Source organism: Pristis pectinata, chromosome 4 (genome assembly GCF_009764475.1).
Source record: "Pristis pectinata isolate sPriPec2 chromosome 4, sPriPec2.1.pri, whole genome shotgun sequence".
In the NCBI taxonomy this organism is placed as follows: Eukaryota; Metazoa; Chordata; class Chondrichthyes; order Rhinopristiformes; family Pristidae; genus Pristis; species Pristis pectinata.
Genome location: NC_067408.1, coordinates 22,404,007 through 22,420,610, shown reverse-complemented (window position 1 = coordinate 22,420,610; position 16,604 = coordinate 22,404,007). Strand labels below are relative to the sequence as shown.

General features: G+C 41.0%; 1 protein-coding gene across 1 annotated transcript in view; it reads right to left on the bottom strand.

The window, feature by feature from the left end:
* Positions 1 to 16,604, bottom strand: part of LOC127569828 (PDZ and LIM domain protein 4-like) — a 78,888-nt gene that overhangs the window by 23,372 nt on the left and 38,912 nt on the right. The window contains exon 3 of the mRNA XM_052014774.1: positions 13,116 to 13,200. Coding sequence (XP_051870734.1) covers positions 13,116 to 13,200 — 85 coding nt within the window. The remainder of the gene's footprint in view (positions 1 to 13,115; positions 13,201 to 16,604) is intronic.

The following is a 16,604-nucleotide window of genomic DNA, read 5'->3' as shown; positions in this document are numbered from 1 at the left end:
CCTCATCACAACTGCAGTTGAGATCAGCTAACTCAATATAGAACAAATCAAAACTTGTCTGGCTCAGCACTTTAATCTTGTTCCAAAGACATACAGGTTAGGAAGTTGTGGGCATGCTATGTTGGTGCCAGAAGTGTGGCAACACTTGTGGGCTGCCCCCAGAACACACTACGCAAAAGATGCTTTCACTGTGTGTTTCGATGTACATGTGACTAATAAAGATATATCATCTAATAGTGTTGCACAATTAGTTAAAGTTAGTATGATTGTAGTTTTACAGATTTTTGCAACAAATTTGCTCTTAAAACAGTACAATATTGCTTATGGGGGAAACCCTGCTACCATTCCAATTTCTTTCCTCACAGTCATGTGGTGGCCAGGCATTCATGTACTTAAACCATCAGTCTGAAATGAATAAACTTCAGTTAAGTGGGGAAAAAAATACTACAGGCTGAATTCTGATGTTGTCTATTTCAGAAACCAATGATAGCAACATTTTCCAAACTCAAATCTTGCAAGTAATCCAATTATTAGTTTAAACTAAAGAGTTAATAAAAACATTTTTGCAGAGCTGCAGGGAGGCCAACTATGGAAATACTTCAAATCTTTCTTCAAATTACATAATTTCTGGCAAAATTAGCCAATAGCATCTGTCAATTCAGTCACATAAAAAATACTTCCATTTCAAAGGGTGGCATTGATTCAATACATTCATTTTTCCATGAGTGATCCATTAATGAATGCCAAAACAGTGGATATTAAGTCACATTTGATTAAAGTGTTAACAGTAATTTAGTTTACTTAACTTAAACTAAATATTTTGTATCAGTTTTTAATATCATGTTTCTTAAAATAAAATAACATTATTACAGAAATTGGGCTTGGAAGCACTTTTCTGTTTGACATTGCATCCAGAAGATTTCTGTACACTTCACACAAAACACATTGATGCTACCTTAATAAAAGATACTAAAAACAGTGAACATCTATCAGATATGCAGAGGATGACAAAACTCCATTGATTTGATGCTAAAATGCAGCTCTGATGCACAGCTGAACATGCATTTAGTATGAAGGTCCATCTACTGATTTAGTATACTCATTGGGCATAAATCATTAGGCAAAAGCATGTTCAAAATCATGAGCTTTTAGAGGGTTGTCTTGGACTCCCTCAGTCTTTAGCAGGATCATAATATTTTTACCACAACCTGGTGTTTGCACCATAAAACACTGGGCTAACATTCATTGATTCAGAGTCTCTGATAGAATCTTGAAGAAGAATCTTAGGAGCATAGGGCTAGTGGTGATTGGCTGATCAAAGCTTTTCAGCAGCTCTTGATCTGGGGATTAGCAGAGTCAAGCTAATCTTGAGAGCCTCTGGCATAGCACCCACCTTAAGCCATAGGGCAAGGATGTTGGGTAGAATGTTGTTGTCCTTCATCTGAAGATCCAGGTTCCCTTTCCTACTCCATCAGGACCAAGTGGACTCTCCTCCTTTATTCCCTCCCATCTCTTCAGGCTCAATTTCCTTCATCAGCCCATTAAATCCTTTTAATGTCTGCCTTGTTGCTGGCCATGCCCAGTTTGGCCCAGAAACATTCCTACTGTTCTTTTTGTTTAGAGGGCAGTCAGACATTGGTTGACAGACTAACTTCCTCTAGCTGTTAATGTACATGGGTTGTTTCTTGCACAGCTTTCTGGTTTCAGTCTTGGCATACATTTTTTTGGCCCTCTTCCCCACCCCCCCCCAAATGTATAATATTATGGCAGTGACAACTGCAAGGTTTATTTCCACAGTACTCCATCACACATTGGATGATGCTCCTGCAGTGACATTTTTCCTCAGTAGTTCCTTTGCCTGATGCACTGAAGTGTGCATAACCATGTGCATAAAGCATCTTGAAGGTCCACCCACCCATGTTACTTATAGGCATCAAGTACTTGCAAGTTTGTTGCCAGTCAAGTTCCTTTAGTTCCAGTTGCTAAATGCTATGGAAGTGGTGCACTATATCAAGAACTTTTACTGTATAAGGTTTCTGCACAATCCAGTCTCTTCTGGAAATGGGAGATGCATAGTAGATCTTGCTTATCTGAATTGAGCAAAACTGAGAATACATAAATGCACACATTGCAGGACATATGCAGATTTTTTTTGTAGGTGTTATCACAAGATCACAAGACAAGGGAGCAGAAGCAGGCCATTCGGCCCATCGAGTCTGCTCCAAGGAAAAGGGAAAAAGAAATGGGGTGGGAAAAAACTATTCTAATCCCATTTTCCAGCCTTATCCCCATATCCCTTGATACCCTGACTATTTAGATATCTGTCTATCTCCTCCTTGAACATCCCCACTGATCTGGCCTCCACTGCTGTGCGTGGCAAGGAGTTCCACAATTTCACCACCCTCTGGGTAAAGAAATTTGTCCTCATCTCTGTCTTGAAACTGTACCCTCTAATTCTAAGATTGTGCCCTCTGGTCCTGGACTCGCCCACCAAGGGAAACAGCCTAGCCACATCTACTCTATCCTTTCCTGTCAACATTTTAAATGTCGCTACGAGGTCCCCTCTCATCCTTCTGTACTCCAGTGAGTACAGTCCAAGAGCCGACAAACACTCATCATATGTAAGCCCTTTCATTCCCGGAATCATTCTTGTAAATGTTCTCTGAACCCTCTCCAACGTCAGCACATCCTTCCTAAGATGTGGGGCCCAAAACTGCGCACAGTATTCCAAATGAGGCCTCACTAGTGCCCCATAGAGCCTCATCAACACTTCCTTACTTTTATACACTATACCTCTCAAAATGAATGCCAACATAGCATTCGCTTTCTTAACCACCGATCCAACCTGGTGGTTAACTTTTAAGGTATCTTGTACGAGTACCCCCAAGTCCCTTTGTACTACCGTACTTTCAATCTTCTCTCCTTCTAGATAATAATCTACCCCGCTTATTTCTGCTTCCAAAGTGTACAACTGCACATTTCTCAACATTGAATCTCATCTGCCATTTCCTTGCCCATTCTCCTAAACTGTCTAGGTCCCTCTGCATCCTTTCTATTTCCTCTATGCTCCCTACTCCTCCACTTATCTTGGTGTCATCCGCAAACTTAGCCACACAACCATTTATTCCATCATCCAAATCATTGATGTACAAGGTAAAAAGGAGCGGCCCCAACACCGACCCCTGCGGCACACCACTAGTAACCAGTAACCAACCAGAACAAGATCCTTTTATTTCCACCCTTTGCTTCCTGCCAACCAGCCACTGCTCCACCCATTCTGCTATCCTACCCGTAATTCCATGACCTCTCATCTTATTAATCAGTCTCTTGTGAGGCACCTTGTCGAAGGCCTTTTGAAAGTCTAAATACACAACGTCTACCGCCTCTCCCTTATCCACCCTACCTGTGATTTCTTCAAAAAACTCCAATAGGTTGGTCAGACAGGACCTCCCCTTCACAAAACCATGTTGACTAGGTCCAATCTTGCCTTGCGCCTCTAGGTATTCGGTAACCTCCTCCTTGAGGATAGATTCCAATAATTTTCCCACCACTGACGTCAGACTAATAGGTCTGTAATTTCCTTTGTGCTGCCTCCCACCTTTCTTATACAATGGAACTACATTCGCTACCCTCCAGTCCTCCAGAACCATGCCAGAATCTATCGATTCCTGGAAAATAATCGCCAATGCCTCTGCTATCTCTACAGCCACCTCCTTCAGAACCCGGGGATGCACCTCATCCAGTCCGGGAGACTTATCAGTCTTAAGCCCCTTTAGTTTTCCTAGCACCTTCTCCCTAGTAATCTCAACTGAACTCAGTTCCAATTCGTGAGACTCCTGACTAACCGGCATATTGCTTATGTCCTCCACGGTGAAGACCGATGCAAAATATTCATTCAATTCCCTTGCCATCTCACTATCGTCCATTATAATACCTCCTGCACCGTTATCAATTGGTCCTATGTCAACCCGTGTCTCTCTTTTATTCCTTATGTATTTAAAAAAGCTCTTAGAATCCTTCCGAATGTTGTCCGCCAGCTTCCTTTCATAACTCATCTTTGCTTTCCTAATAACCTTCTTAGTTTCTCTCTGCAGATTTTTAAAAACTTTCCAATCTTCTGTTTTCCCACTAATTTTTGCTACTTTGTACACCGCCCCTTTTGCTTTTATTTTATCCTTCACCTCCCTCGTTATCCACATCTGTGCCTTTTTTCCATTCAAAACCTTCTTTTTTCTTGGAATATGTCTATCCTGCATTTTCCTTATTTCCTGTAGAAATTTCTTCCATTTCTCCTCCGCCATCCCTCCAGCTAACTTACTCCTCCAATCAATTTGGGCCAACTCTTCTCTCATACCTTTGTAATTTCCCTTATTCCACTGAAATATCAATACACCAGTTATCAGCTTCTCCTTCTCAAACTTGAAACTAAACTCAATCATATTGTGATCACTTGTTCCCAGTGGTTCCTTTACCTTTAGTTCCCTAATCACCTCGGGTTCACTACACAGCACCCAATCCAAAACAGCCGATCCCCTGGTGGGCTCCTCAATAAGTTGCTCCAGAAAAACATCCCTTAAACATTCCACAAACTCACTCTCCTGAGTTCTACCGCCTTGCTGGATTTCCCAGTCCACCTTCATGTTAAAATCCCCCATAATTATCTTCACATTGTCACTCTGGCACGCTTTTTCTATCTCAATCTGCAACTTATGGTCCACTTCCTGACTGCTGTTAGGGGGCCTATATATGACCGCCACTATTGTCCTTTTACCCTTGCTATTTCTTAGCTCCACCCATAAGGATTCCACTTCCTCTGACCCAATGTCCTTCCTTTCTATTGATTTTATATCACTACTAACCATCATGGCCACACCTCCCCCTCTGCCTACCCGCCTGTCCTTCCTATACACTGTGTACCCCTTGACATTCAGTTCCCAATCACATCCATCATGAACTCAGTGATTGCAATGATGTCATATTTATTAACCTGTAGTTGTGCCACTAGGTCATCTACTTTATTCCTGATGCTACGTGCATTTAAATATAGTACGTTTAGACTGGTATCTGCTATTGATTTTATTGTACTTCTATTGTTCAGCAGATTATCCTGACTTTCTACCTGTCCATCCTTCTTACTATCTTCACTACCTACTATCTTAGACACGTTCCTGTAGACCTCATCCCCTATCCTAACATTCGGTATCCTAACATCCTCATCTCCAATCCTAACATTCTGTATCCTAACATCCTGATTTGTTGTACTTCTATTATTCAGTAAATTATCCTGACTTATCACCTGCCTGTCCTTCTTGCCATCCTCAATGGATTCATTTCTATACACTTCCTCCCTCACCTTAGCATCTTGTAACCTAGCATCCTGGTTACCATCCCCCTACCAGATCAGTTTAAACCCTCCCCTACAACTAAATTAAACATTCCCGCCAGGATATTGGACCCTTTGGAGTTTAGGTGCAACCCATCCTTAGCAAATAGGTCTTGCCTCCCCAAAAAAGGTCCCAGGTATCCAAGAATCTGAAGCCCTGCCCCTTGCACCAGTCACTCAGCCACGCATTCAACTGCCAGAGCTTTCTATTCTTCCTGTCATTGACACGTGGCATGGGTAGTAGTCCTGAGATTACTACCCTTGAGGTCCTACTTCTCAACCTTCTCCCTAATGCCTTGTATTCCTCCTTCAGGACCTCTTCTCTTTTTCTACCTACATCATTGGTACCTACATGTACCAAGACTTCTGGCTGCTCACCCTCCCCTCTCAGAATATTCTCGACACGGTCCGTGATATCCCGTACCCTGGCACCAGGGAGGCAACACACCATCCGAGACTCATTGTCGGTATCGCAGAATCTGCTATCCGTACCCCTTACTATCGAATCCCCAATAACCACTGCATTTCGCTTCCTCTGCTGGACCACAGTACCAGACACGGTGCCAAGGTCCTGGCTGCTGAGGTCTTCCTCTATGAAGTCATCCTCTCCAACCGAATCTAAAATGAGATATCGGTTTTTGAGGGGGACCGCCACTGAGGTGCTGTCTACATATTCTTTATAACTCCTGTCTATCTCCTGCTCGCTCTCCCTAACCAACCAAAGGTCATCCAGCTGCTGCTCCAGACTCTCAATCCGTTCCTTGAGGAGCCGCATCTCGGTGCACTTTGCGTAGATGTAGTTATCAGGGAGTCTGGTCGTCTCCCGGGGCCCCACATCTGACACTCCAAACACAACACTAATCCCAGATGCATACTGCTGAATATCGCTGAGCTCAACAACTAAACTAATAACTTACCCCCTCTCTATAATCTCGCCTCTTTCCCGCTCTCGCCGAAGCCCATTGAGCCAAAGCCTAACCCACTCTGCTCCCTCATGCTCCGCTGCCCGCTCCGACACTGCCCGCTGGATATGCTCGTCTGCTTTTTAAATCGCCCGCGCGCTTCCGAGTGACGTCACGCGCCTGCGCAGTCACTCGCTGCTGTCCCGAACGCTAGAAAGAGAAAAAAAAACTCGCTCGTTATTTTCCGGCACTCTCCGCTCTCTCGTCGCTTCAACTTTTGTCATTAACAGGATAAGGTGTAGACTCCCTCAATGTTCATCTGGTGTGCAGCTATAAACAGTGAATATTTGACAGTAGTCTACTGTATTTAAGCCATCAAAATGAACCAGGATGATAAATGATACGCACTGAAAACACCACATTGGTTTGGAATCCAGGTGTACAAAACATAAGAATGAGAACAATCCCTGTGGCAGCATGGCTAAGCCAAGAGTCCTAGCATGCTGAAGTAACAATTCTGTTGTCTGGACCACCCTGAAGCAGCCCTGAAGGGACTTCACTGCTCCAGTCAATGTTCATTATGACATTCTGCACATTGCACCACTTTGCTATCAGAGAGATTGACCTTGCCACAAACAGTCAGGTGAAAGCTGAGGTAGAGTCAGAGGAAGAGGAATAGCATTGAGGCAGTAAACAAGCAAACCTTTTGTATCCAGCAAATATGGATTAATTACAGTGCAATATCAGAACATCCAATCCCACATTAATCAGAGCCAAGCTCATTATCTTTTTACTGGCACTGATCACCACACTATCATTTTGGCTACATTACAAATATAAAATAAACCTTGCAAATTAATTTCAAGATACATCTAAGCAAAGCAAAAAATGGGCATGTGATACTTAACCCCATTTCCAAAGCGGAAGTTACAAAAAGGGCAAAGGTGGAACACCTTTGCTTTATGCATTGTGATCTATTCCTTTCATGAGGCATTAAAATCCTATACTCACGTATACTGATGCTTGCCAGGCAGGTAGTGCATTTGCACAAATGACTTGGGAAATGGATTATTTTAATGATGCTGATCTTTGTGGTAGCCTGAAGTTGCCATGAAAGGAAAGTCAAATGGTGGGCAAAGGGGTCATCCTCAAAAAGGAGCAGGCTAGGCCCAAAAAAACAGTAGCATCATTGGGAATCAGTGAACAGCAGTTACCAGTTCACAGAAGCCTCTATCTGTACCCAGGGCTACTGACAAAGAATTACAGAATTATTTTCAACTTTAAAAAACAATATTCCAGCAAAGTGTTGCCTTGGGGTGGGGGAGGGGGGAGAAAACAGGAAAAGCACTAAATCATATTGGTTTCACCAATTTCAGCATGATGTATGCCTGGTAAAACTTAAGCAGGCTGTAAGTCATGGCTTTTTCATTCCCTTTCTACTGTCTACTATATACCTTCTCCCTTTGTGCTCTCAGAAGCTGCATCATAACTGGTGGAAGGCTGCTGACCATCAGTGGAGGGGACTACAGATGGCCATGGAGGACAGCATTGTGCAGCTCTGGGCCTAGAAGACATACCTTCAAACTTCATCTCAAAAGGTGGCAGCACTCTGGACTGAGCCATTACAGAGAGGTATCATGCGAGTAGTTTAAGGAAGAGGACCGCAAGTCTCAAACTCAGTTTTTGATACTTCCTGGGCATTAATGTTGTATACCTATTTGTCCAAGGAAAACATTCTAGATGCCAGACATCTTGCTTGAATGCTGGTATCTAAAAAATGGTAATTATCATAATTCTGTAGAAGCCACTTGTAAGTGAAGGCCTTGGCCAACAAGAATTGAAAAAAAAATTACAGATTCTGGAAATCCAAAATAAAAAACAAAAATGAAAAACACTATTATGCTGGAGGAACTCAGGAGACCAGGCAGCACCTGAGGAGAAAAGCAGGCAGTCAATGTTTAAGGTCAGGATCCTTATTGGGGGGTGAGGGGGGGGGGGAGCGGAGGAGAAGGGGGGAAAATCAGTGCTGCTTACTAACCAAGTTCTGGCTGCTGGTTTCTGTCTGGCAGAGTACACTTGACAAAACAAAATAAATTTGTCAACCATTGTGTTTGAACTTGTTTTGCATCCAAGTATTTAGACATTCTGCTTGCACAAGATTTTAAAATGGAATTTACTGGCCAGCTTCACTGCTAAAATAGCAGCTGAGGAGAGTTCAATTTTGTTAAGTACTTCCTGGATGTCATTTACGGATTTTATACTTTCAGATAATTCTTGAGGGTAGCCAGATTACTTGTTCTGTAATAGCATAGATTATAAATTCTGATAACTAAACACATTTACAAGTGTTAATTTAAAATACATGCATTAGAGCCTATACTTAAAAAATACAAAGAAATGTAGGACTAACAGTAAACATTCCAAGGAGCTTATTCAAATATTTATGTCTAAAGTACATTAGTACTGTCAATTTTATTTCAATGACACTTGGATTTCAGTTCAGTGTAATGGTGGAAAACCACAGGCATCAACTAGAGGAACATTACATACGATGTCTGGCAGTGGTACAAGCAGAAATTTTCAAGAAGCACATTTATTTCAATTTTTCTCCTATTGCATATAGAGCATAGCAAGATAGCAAGTTCAATTTAGAATAAAAATGGTTACTTTTGTATGAAATGCAGTGGTACATCCAACCCTCTTCCCCCCCCACCGAAGGGGCATTGCAGCAATGGTACACCAAAAAAGCTACATGTAGTCTAAAACATGCATTTTAGAATAGCAAAAACTGAGAAAATATCCATCAGTGGAATTTTTAGAACATACATTAGAACTCTGGTTGAGGCATATACAAAAACCACACTTCAAATTATATTTTATATACAAAAAAAAAAGGTTTTGAAGTGGGATGGGGAGCTTGGGTGGCTATTGGGGAGCTACTGTCAGAAATCCAATTTTGTGATGCTTTGTCTGAGACAAATTATGAGGCTGGAATTGATAAGCAGACACTGGCATAAGTTTTGACCTTTGAGCCAGAAGACATTTTCATATCTTTTCAGTGAATTTGAAGACAGACAGTTAACAGGGATAAAATTGTATACACTAAGCATCTGTCAGGCTGGAGACCAATTTGATCGTATCTTTTTATTTAAGAATCCTGAAAATATATTCAATGAAACTCTTTCCCTTGCCTGGAAAAAAAACATTGATGGCAAGCATTTACCCACTAAGAAGATGGGAGTTTGCTGACTGCTGTAGCAACAAAGACAAAGATACTTAAAAGGATAAATAGCTAAGTACTGGATGAAATATTTCAGGGCTGGAGTCATTGTACAATATCCACAAAGTTGAGTAGCTACATGAATAGCTATTTAGAAAGGTGGTCACACACCAGACTAAGGCTACACAGGCAGAGTGAATGGGTGATTGCCAGAGTGGAAAGTAGCAGACTGTGTAGGAGATCTCTAGAGCCGTTTGCCCCTCAAACCGACTGTCTTGGATACCGTTGTTTGGGGGGGGGGGGGGGGGGGGGTTAAGAGAAGGATGAACAGCCAATGGTTGTGGTTCATATCAATACCAAAGGCACAAGGGATAAAATCCTGAAAAATGAATATGGGCAGCTCACTGATAAATTGTAAAGGAGAACCTCAAGAGGTAATAACCTCAGGTTATACCCAGGCAGGACCAGAACTGGATATCTTTGTGGAATTGCTTGTTGGTGCAATGGGCAGGTGGGTGGGGAAGGAATATTTTTTGGTGGGGGGGGGTGGTGAGGGGGAGTAGGAAATGGCTTCTTAGCAGGAGCCAATTTCATGGCACTGCAGGAAGAGCAGCTGCATGGGTGGGTGGGAAGAGTAGCAATCTTCATGCATTTGGAATAGTTTGCTGGAGCATTGAATTATGGAATTGACTATAATGGAACAAGCTATTTTTCATCTGATGGCCAAGGAGATGACACAGTGTTTAACTAGTATGGGAGGGAAATGGGTAAAAGAGCAGGGGATTAGAGGAGAGGGAAACAAGACTAGAAATGAAAGGCAGAGAAATAGAAACCAAAATGAAAGGCAAGAAGCAAATAGAACCACAATAGAAGGAATAGACAGTGTTAATGTAAAAGAAAATTAAGAGGCCTCTCTAGATGCATGTAGCATCTGAAACAATCAATGATCAAACAGCACAAAGATAACAGATATAATCTAGCACTTGTGATGCAAATGATTTGGTGTCTACTATGGAGACACAGCTAGGAGATCAAAGCTGGGAATTCAATATTCAGGGACATTTGATTTTTAGGAAAGGCAAGAACAAAAATGGTAGTGGTGTAGCTCTGCTTTAAGGAGATGAACTAACTCGTGGCAAAAGGCGTTGACTCCATTTGAATCAAGGTTTAAAAACCAAGGGAAAGAGGACTATGGTAGATAGCCATGGAAGTGGAAATATTTTGATATAAGAGACAAGATTTCTTTATTAGTCACATGTACATTGAAACAGTGAAATGCATCTTTGTGTAGAGTGTTTGTGGGGGCAGCCCACAAGTGTCACCATGTTTCTGGTGCCAACTTAGTATGCCCGCAACTTCCTAACCCATACATCTTTTGGAATTTGGGAGGAAACTGGAGCACCTGGAGGATACCCACTTGGACACAGGGAGAACGTACAAACTCCTTACAGACAGTGGCCGGAATTGAACCCAGGTCGCTGGTGCTGTAAACTTATGCTAACTGCTACACAACCGTGCCTGCCCAGGTCTATTTTAATACACAATATTAAAAGCAAAGATAGATTTAATTAGTAAAGGAATCAAGGGTTAAGGGGACAGAGTTGGAAAGTACACTTGGGGAAGTTGGACAAGCCTAGCCTTATTAAATAGCAGAGCAGACTCAAGGGACCAAATGGCCTATGCCTGCTCATATTTCTTACGACCTTATGGTCTTAAAGTGAAATCTGTTTTTAACTGTACATATCCCTATTTTTGGAGTTGTATTGAGGAACTTTGGGGTCCTAATGTTTTATGACCAAATGTTTCATCAGAATTGGTTTTAAACATTTAAATAGTGGTCTGTAATGGGGATCGCAGCAGGAGAAATCAGGTAACAATGCTGTGATTATGCAAGATAAAGGAAGTGGTAATGGGACAATTAAGGAGCAGCAAAAATAAAAATGGAATTAAATGATATTTGAAATGGGAACAAAATATTCCAACAGCTGCTGACTTGGAGAAAAATACAGGGAGTGGTTGATCTGAAATTGTTAAACTCAGTGTTGAGCCTGGTAATTTAAACTGTCTGGTGGAAAGAAAAAAAATCCAAGTATTACTGAAGCAGTGTAGGAGTCTGAGGGGGTCAGAGTGTGGGGCAAGAGTGAAAATGACAACCATAAGTTATCTCTTATTTGGACCTCTTGCCCTTTCAGTCTTTAATTGGGAAGTGTAGGCTTAACACAGCCTTTCTCAATTTCTCTATTCCATCCAGTTTAATAGCCTTCTTGTGAAATTGCAGCAGTACACCCTTTTACAGCCAATACAACTTTGTCATTAAACCTACTGACAAGAACATCTGTTTTTGTTACGAACTTGCATAGGTTGAAGGTCAAAGCCTACCTTCCTCATGGCCTAAAACAAAACCTGTTAACATCAATTCATCTCCTCTGGGAGATCTTTCCTCCACAGCAATCTTGGTATGCTTCTGTTTTATTCAAAGTTCATAAAGAGCACTGCACTGATAGATCAATCCTTTCAGCCTGTTGTTGCTCTGTAAAAGATTTCTTCCCCTCTCATTGCTTCTTCTCACCGTCTAGTCACTTCACATGTGCAACTTTCTCATGCTCTCTGCCACCATCACATTTTCATTTGTATTTGTTCCTAATCATGAGTTACAGCCAAGAATCAATGGCCAAGAATGTACATCACAAAGCACTGTCTGATAGCTTGCCATGTAATTGTGGTAAACCATATGGTACAGTCAGACCTTTAATTACACAAATGCCCATGCATGAACACTCAAGATTAAATTCACATCAACATCCTTGCCACATGCAAGTCAAAGCACTTAAGTAGAACACAACTGCACAAAATAAGTTGGATACTCACACTGACCTGTCATCTCTACCACCCCTCAATTTACAAACTTTAAAGTTACTTGACCTGCAGAAGAGGGCAGATTTCCAGGTTTATATACATAAGCCAGCTAACCAACCATGGAAAAACTACTTCTCTGCCACAAATGGAAATGCATCGAAAACAAATTTGGGACTGTTTCAATGCACATGAGATTTGAAGATAAGAGTTTAGGTCTATGTGAATTGCTTGGGGCAACTTTTTTTTGGCGGGGGGGGGGTGATGTAGGCAATTTGCAACTTCTTCAATGAAGGGACAGTTATTTTGTAGTGGCTAGGCACTCAGTCTTCCACATTTTGGTGGCATCAGGAAGAAGTTCTTATTGTAGAAAAATGTCTGGAGATAATTAGTTGATAGTTTCCCCATTTTCAGAAAAGCATCCAGAAGCAGCTGGCTACAAATCCAATTAAAAAAGTCACTTCAAAAATAAAATGTTATCTTGTTTTAACTTGGATTGTGATAACTCCCCTTTTGTTTTTCCTCCCTTCCATTACAAAAGTTTCAAGGCACTTTAGTAACTGTTAGATGAGAAATGTTTTATGCTTGCAAACATGCATTCTGTTGTAATGCCAAAGTTACAGCAGAGTGGGAGCAGCTCCAAACAGTTCCCAGATTTTGCTTCAAACTAGGTTCTGTCAGACCACTTTGTTCAAAGTAGCATCTACAGGAGGATACACTGACATTGTTGTGAACATGCACCATTTGTAATACATACCTGTGGCTGTGCCTGGAAATTGCTTTTGAAAGTTTGAGTGTTTCCATCTTCAAAACCGTTTGGGGACCAGGGTTTGTTTTCATTTCTGGAACAAAGCAGCAATCAATCTTGAGTGATACTCTGGCTAGGAATGTTGCTACAAATATCAACAAATGTTCAAACAGAAGAATTATACAGTGGTGTCATTCCTGTGTAGGATCCACAATTTAAGACTGGGTTAAAGTTAAAACATATTACACAAGTGGACCACTCTTACACAATCATATTTTGAAGTGAAATAAGTTTCATTTACAGTGGATATGGAACAGTTTTCTACTTGTCCCTCACCACTAACTAGTGAATCTTTCAAAGAAACCACAGATGACCAAGTAGAAAAACATTAAACAAGAAGAACTGCATTGTTACCATAAAACTTGAGGAAAGAATATTACATCAGGCATACAGGTCATAGAGCAATCTACAGTCCACACTTTTCCCATGCTATCATTATTTGTTGCAGGAGCCATGTTCAGATACATCCTAAACATCATTTGCAACTACATCTCAAAAGTGTGATGTTCTGTAGTTTCCCCCCTACAATCCTTAGCTCCAAGAAATTTTGCTTCCTGCTCTTTGAAGGACTTGAAGGTTGTTTCTTGGACCAAAGGCCTATGACTAGTGGTGTGCCTCAGGGTTTGGTACTAGGCCCATTGTATTTGTCTCTTCATCAAAATCAAATGATTTTGATGAATGTACCAGGAATGGTTAGTGAGTTTGTAGATGACATTAAAATAGGTGGTGTTGTAGACAGTGAAGGTGGTTATCAGGAATTACATGGGGATCTTGATCAGCAGGGAGCACGGACCTAGGAATAGCAAATGGAGTTTAATTCAGACAAGAGTGAGGTGTAGCATTTTGGGAAGACAATTGAGGGTAGGACTTTTACTGTGAACAGTCGGGCCTCAGGGAGTGTTCACAAGACAAAGGAGCAGAAGTAGGCCATTTGGCCTGTCGAGTCTGCTCCATGAGCTAAACTAAAACTATTCCTATCTAGCCCTAATTTCTGGCCTTATCCCTATATCCCTTGATACCTTGACTAATTAGATACCTATCAATCTCCTCAAACACCCCTAGTGTTGTAGAACAGAGGGACCTAGGAATGCATGTACATGGTTCCCTGAAAGTGGCATCACAGGTAGAGAATATGGTGAAGATGTCATTTGGCCTTCACTAGTCAGAGCACCGAGTACAGAAGTTGGGATGTTATGTTGCAGTTGTACAAGACGTTGGTGAGGCCATAATTGGAATATTGTGTTCAGTTTTGGTCACCCTGCTGTAGGAAAGATGTCATTAAGCTGGAAAGACTACAGAGGAGATTTAAGATGCTAGAACATAGAACATTACAGCACAGTACATGCCTTTCAGCCAACAATGTTGTGCCAACATTTTATCCTGCTCTAAGATCTATTTAACCCTTACCTCCCACATAGCCCTCCATTTCTCTATCATTCATGTGGCGATACAAGAGTCTCTTAAATGTCCCTAATATATCTGCCTCCACTACCTCTGGCAGCGGTGCATTCCATGCATCCACCACTAAAAACTTAAAAGCTTACCTCTGACATCCCCCCTATACCTTCCTCCAATCACCTTAAAATTATGACCCCTCATATTAGCCATTTTTGCCCTGGGGAAAAAGTTGACTGTTCACTTGATCTATACCTCTTATCATCTTGTACACCTCTATCAAGTCACCTCTCATCCTCCTTCGCTCCAAAGAGAAAAGCCCTAGCTCGCTCAACCTATCCTCTTAAGACATGCTCTCCAATCCAGGCAGCATCCTGGTAAATCTCCTCTACACCCTCTTTAAAGCTTCCACATCCTTCTTATAATGAGGCAACCAGAACTGAACACAGTACTCCAAGTGCAGTCTAACCAGACTTCTATAGAGCTACAACATTACCTTGCAGCTCTTGAACTCAATACCCTGACTAATGAAGGCCAACACAGCATATGGCAAGGCCGACACATCACACACATTTTCAGGGCGTGAGTTATGGAGAGAGGTTGAGCAGGCTGGGACTTTATTCATTAGGGAACAGGAGAATGAGGGGTGATCTAACAGAGGTTTATAAAATCATGAGGGGCATATATAGGGTCAATGCACACCATCTTTCTCCCAGGGTTGGGGAATGAAGAACCAGAGGACATAGGTTTAGGAAAGATCTAGAAGCTTGAAGATTATCCCCTCTTGACCCAGGACAGAAAAGGAAGGGGAAAATATTGGTATTTGTTATTGTAACTTGTACTGGATTGCTTATCAGAAAAACATTAGTTTTGAAAACAGTATCTTTTGTGTTATCCACTTACTGATAGAAAAACAAAGTGACCAAAGCAGCTCTGAAGGAAGTAATCTACTTCTGGAATGTAAAATTTTAATTGCAAAGTCACAAAAGATTTTCCATATATTAGACAAAACTGGGATTAGTCTCAATCCATTGCTTTCAAAAGACCATATGCTGATTTGCTCAAAATAGATTTAACATTTCAAGCAAGACCATTCTTGATGTAGAATAATGAAGCCAGCATGAGACTCAAATTCTTTACTAGTTATGCAAAAGGTGGGTTGGAAGAATGGGACAGATACAAAAGTATAGAATAATACAGCACAGAAACAGGCCTTCCAGCACAACTCATCCATGACGACCAAGGTGCCCACTTAAACAAGGAATGTAGGGAAAAAACAATATACCTTTCCTCTCCTGAGCAGTGCAATTAAAAGTTGGAACACAAACAAGGCATCTGCCATTAAATATCTACTATCATGCTTGCTAATCTGATAGCACAGAATCTCAACACAAATCTTTCATCCCACCATTAGCTGGTCTTCTAAACTGTTGCCTGTATAAAACTTAACTCAGTGGATCTGCAATTTCCTCCATAAACCTGATGGTAGATGTTAACCTTTCCAGCACTTACCAACAGATAAAAGTGAACAACATATAGCCATGAAAACAAATCTGAAATTTCTACTCCAGGCTTTTTTTTTACAATGAGGTTATTATATTTTTAATTTTGATACCAACGTGGAAAATAATTTTAGAAATTCGTGCTCTGGATGTAGTAATCTTCCTGTAAGAAGATGAGCACAATAGGAATTTGTAAAGTTGTTTTACCACCTCTAAAACTTCTATTCACTTTAAGATTAATAACTAAAAAATAAATGAAGTAATACACCAAGGTCCCAAAATACACCAAGACCAGATCCATAGTCAAATTCACAAAAATGCCAATAATACTTCTATTAAACTACAACTAAAATGTGGGAAGGCAAAAAGAAGCAGTAATTATACAAGTAATAAATAATTAAGGGAAAATCTATTATTTCAAAATTACTACAGTCAGTATCAAAATATAAATGGAACAAATTTCAGTGTTCAGCTTATTGTTAAGTATTTGGACTTAATCCCTTAATATGCTCCAGAGAGGCAATGCACTGATTTGTGTGGG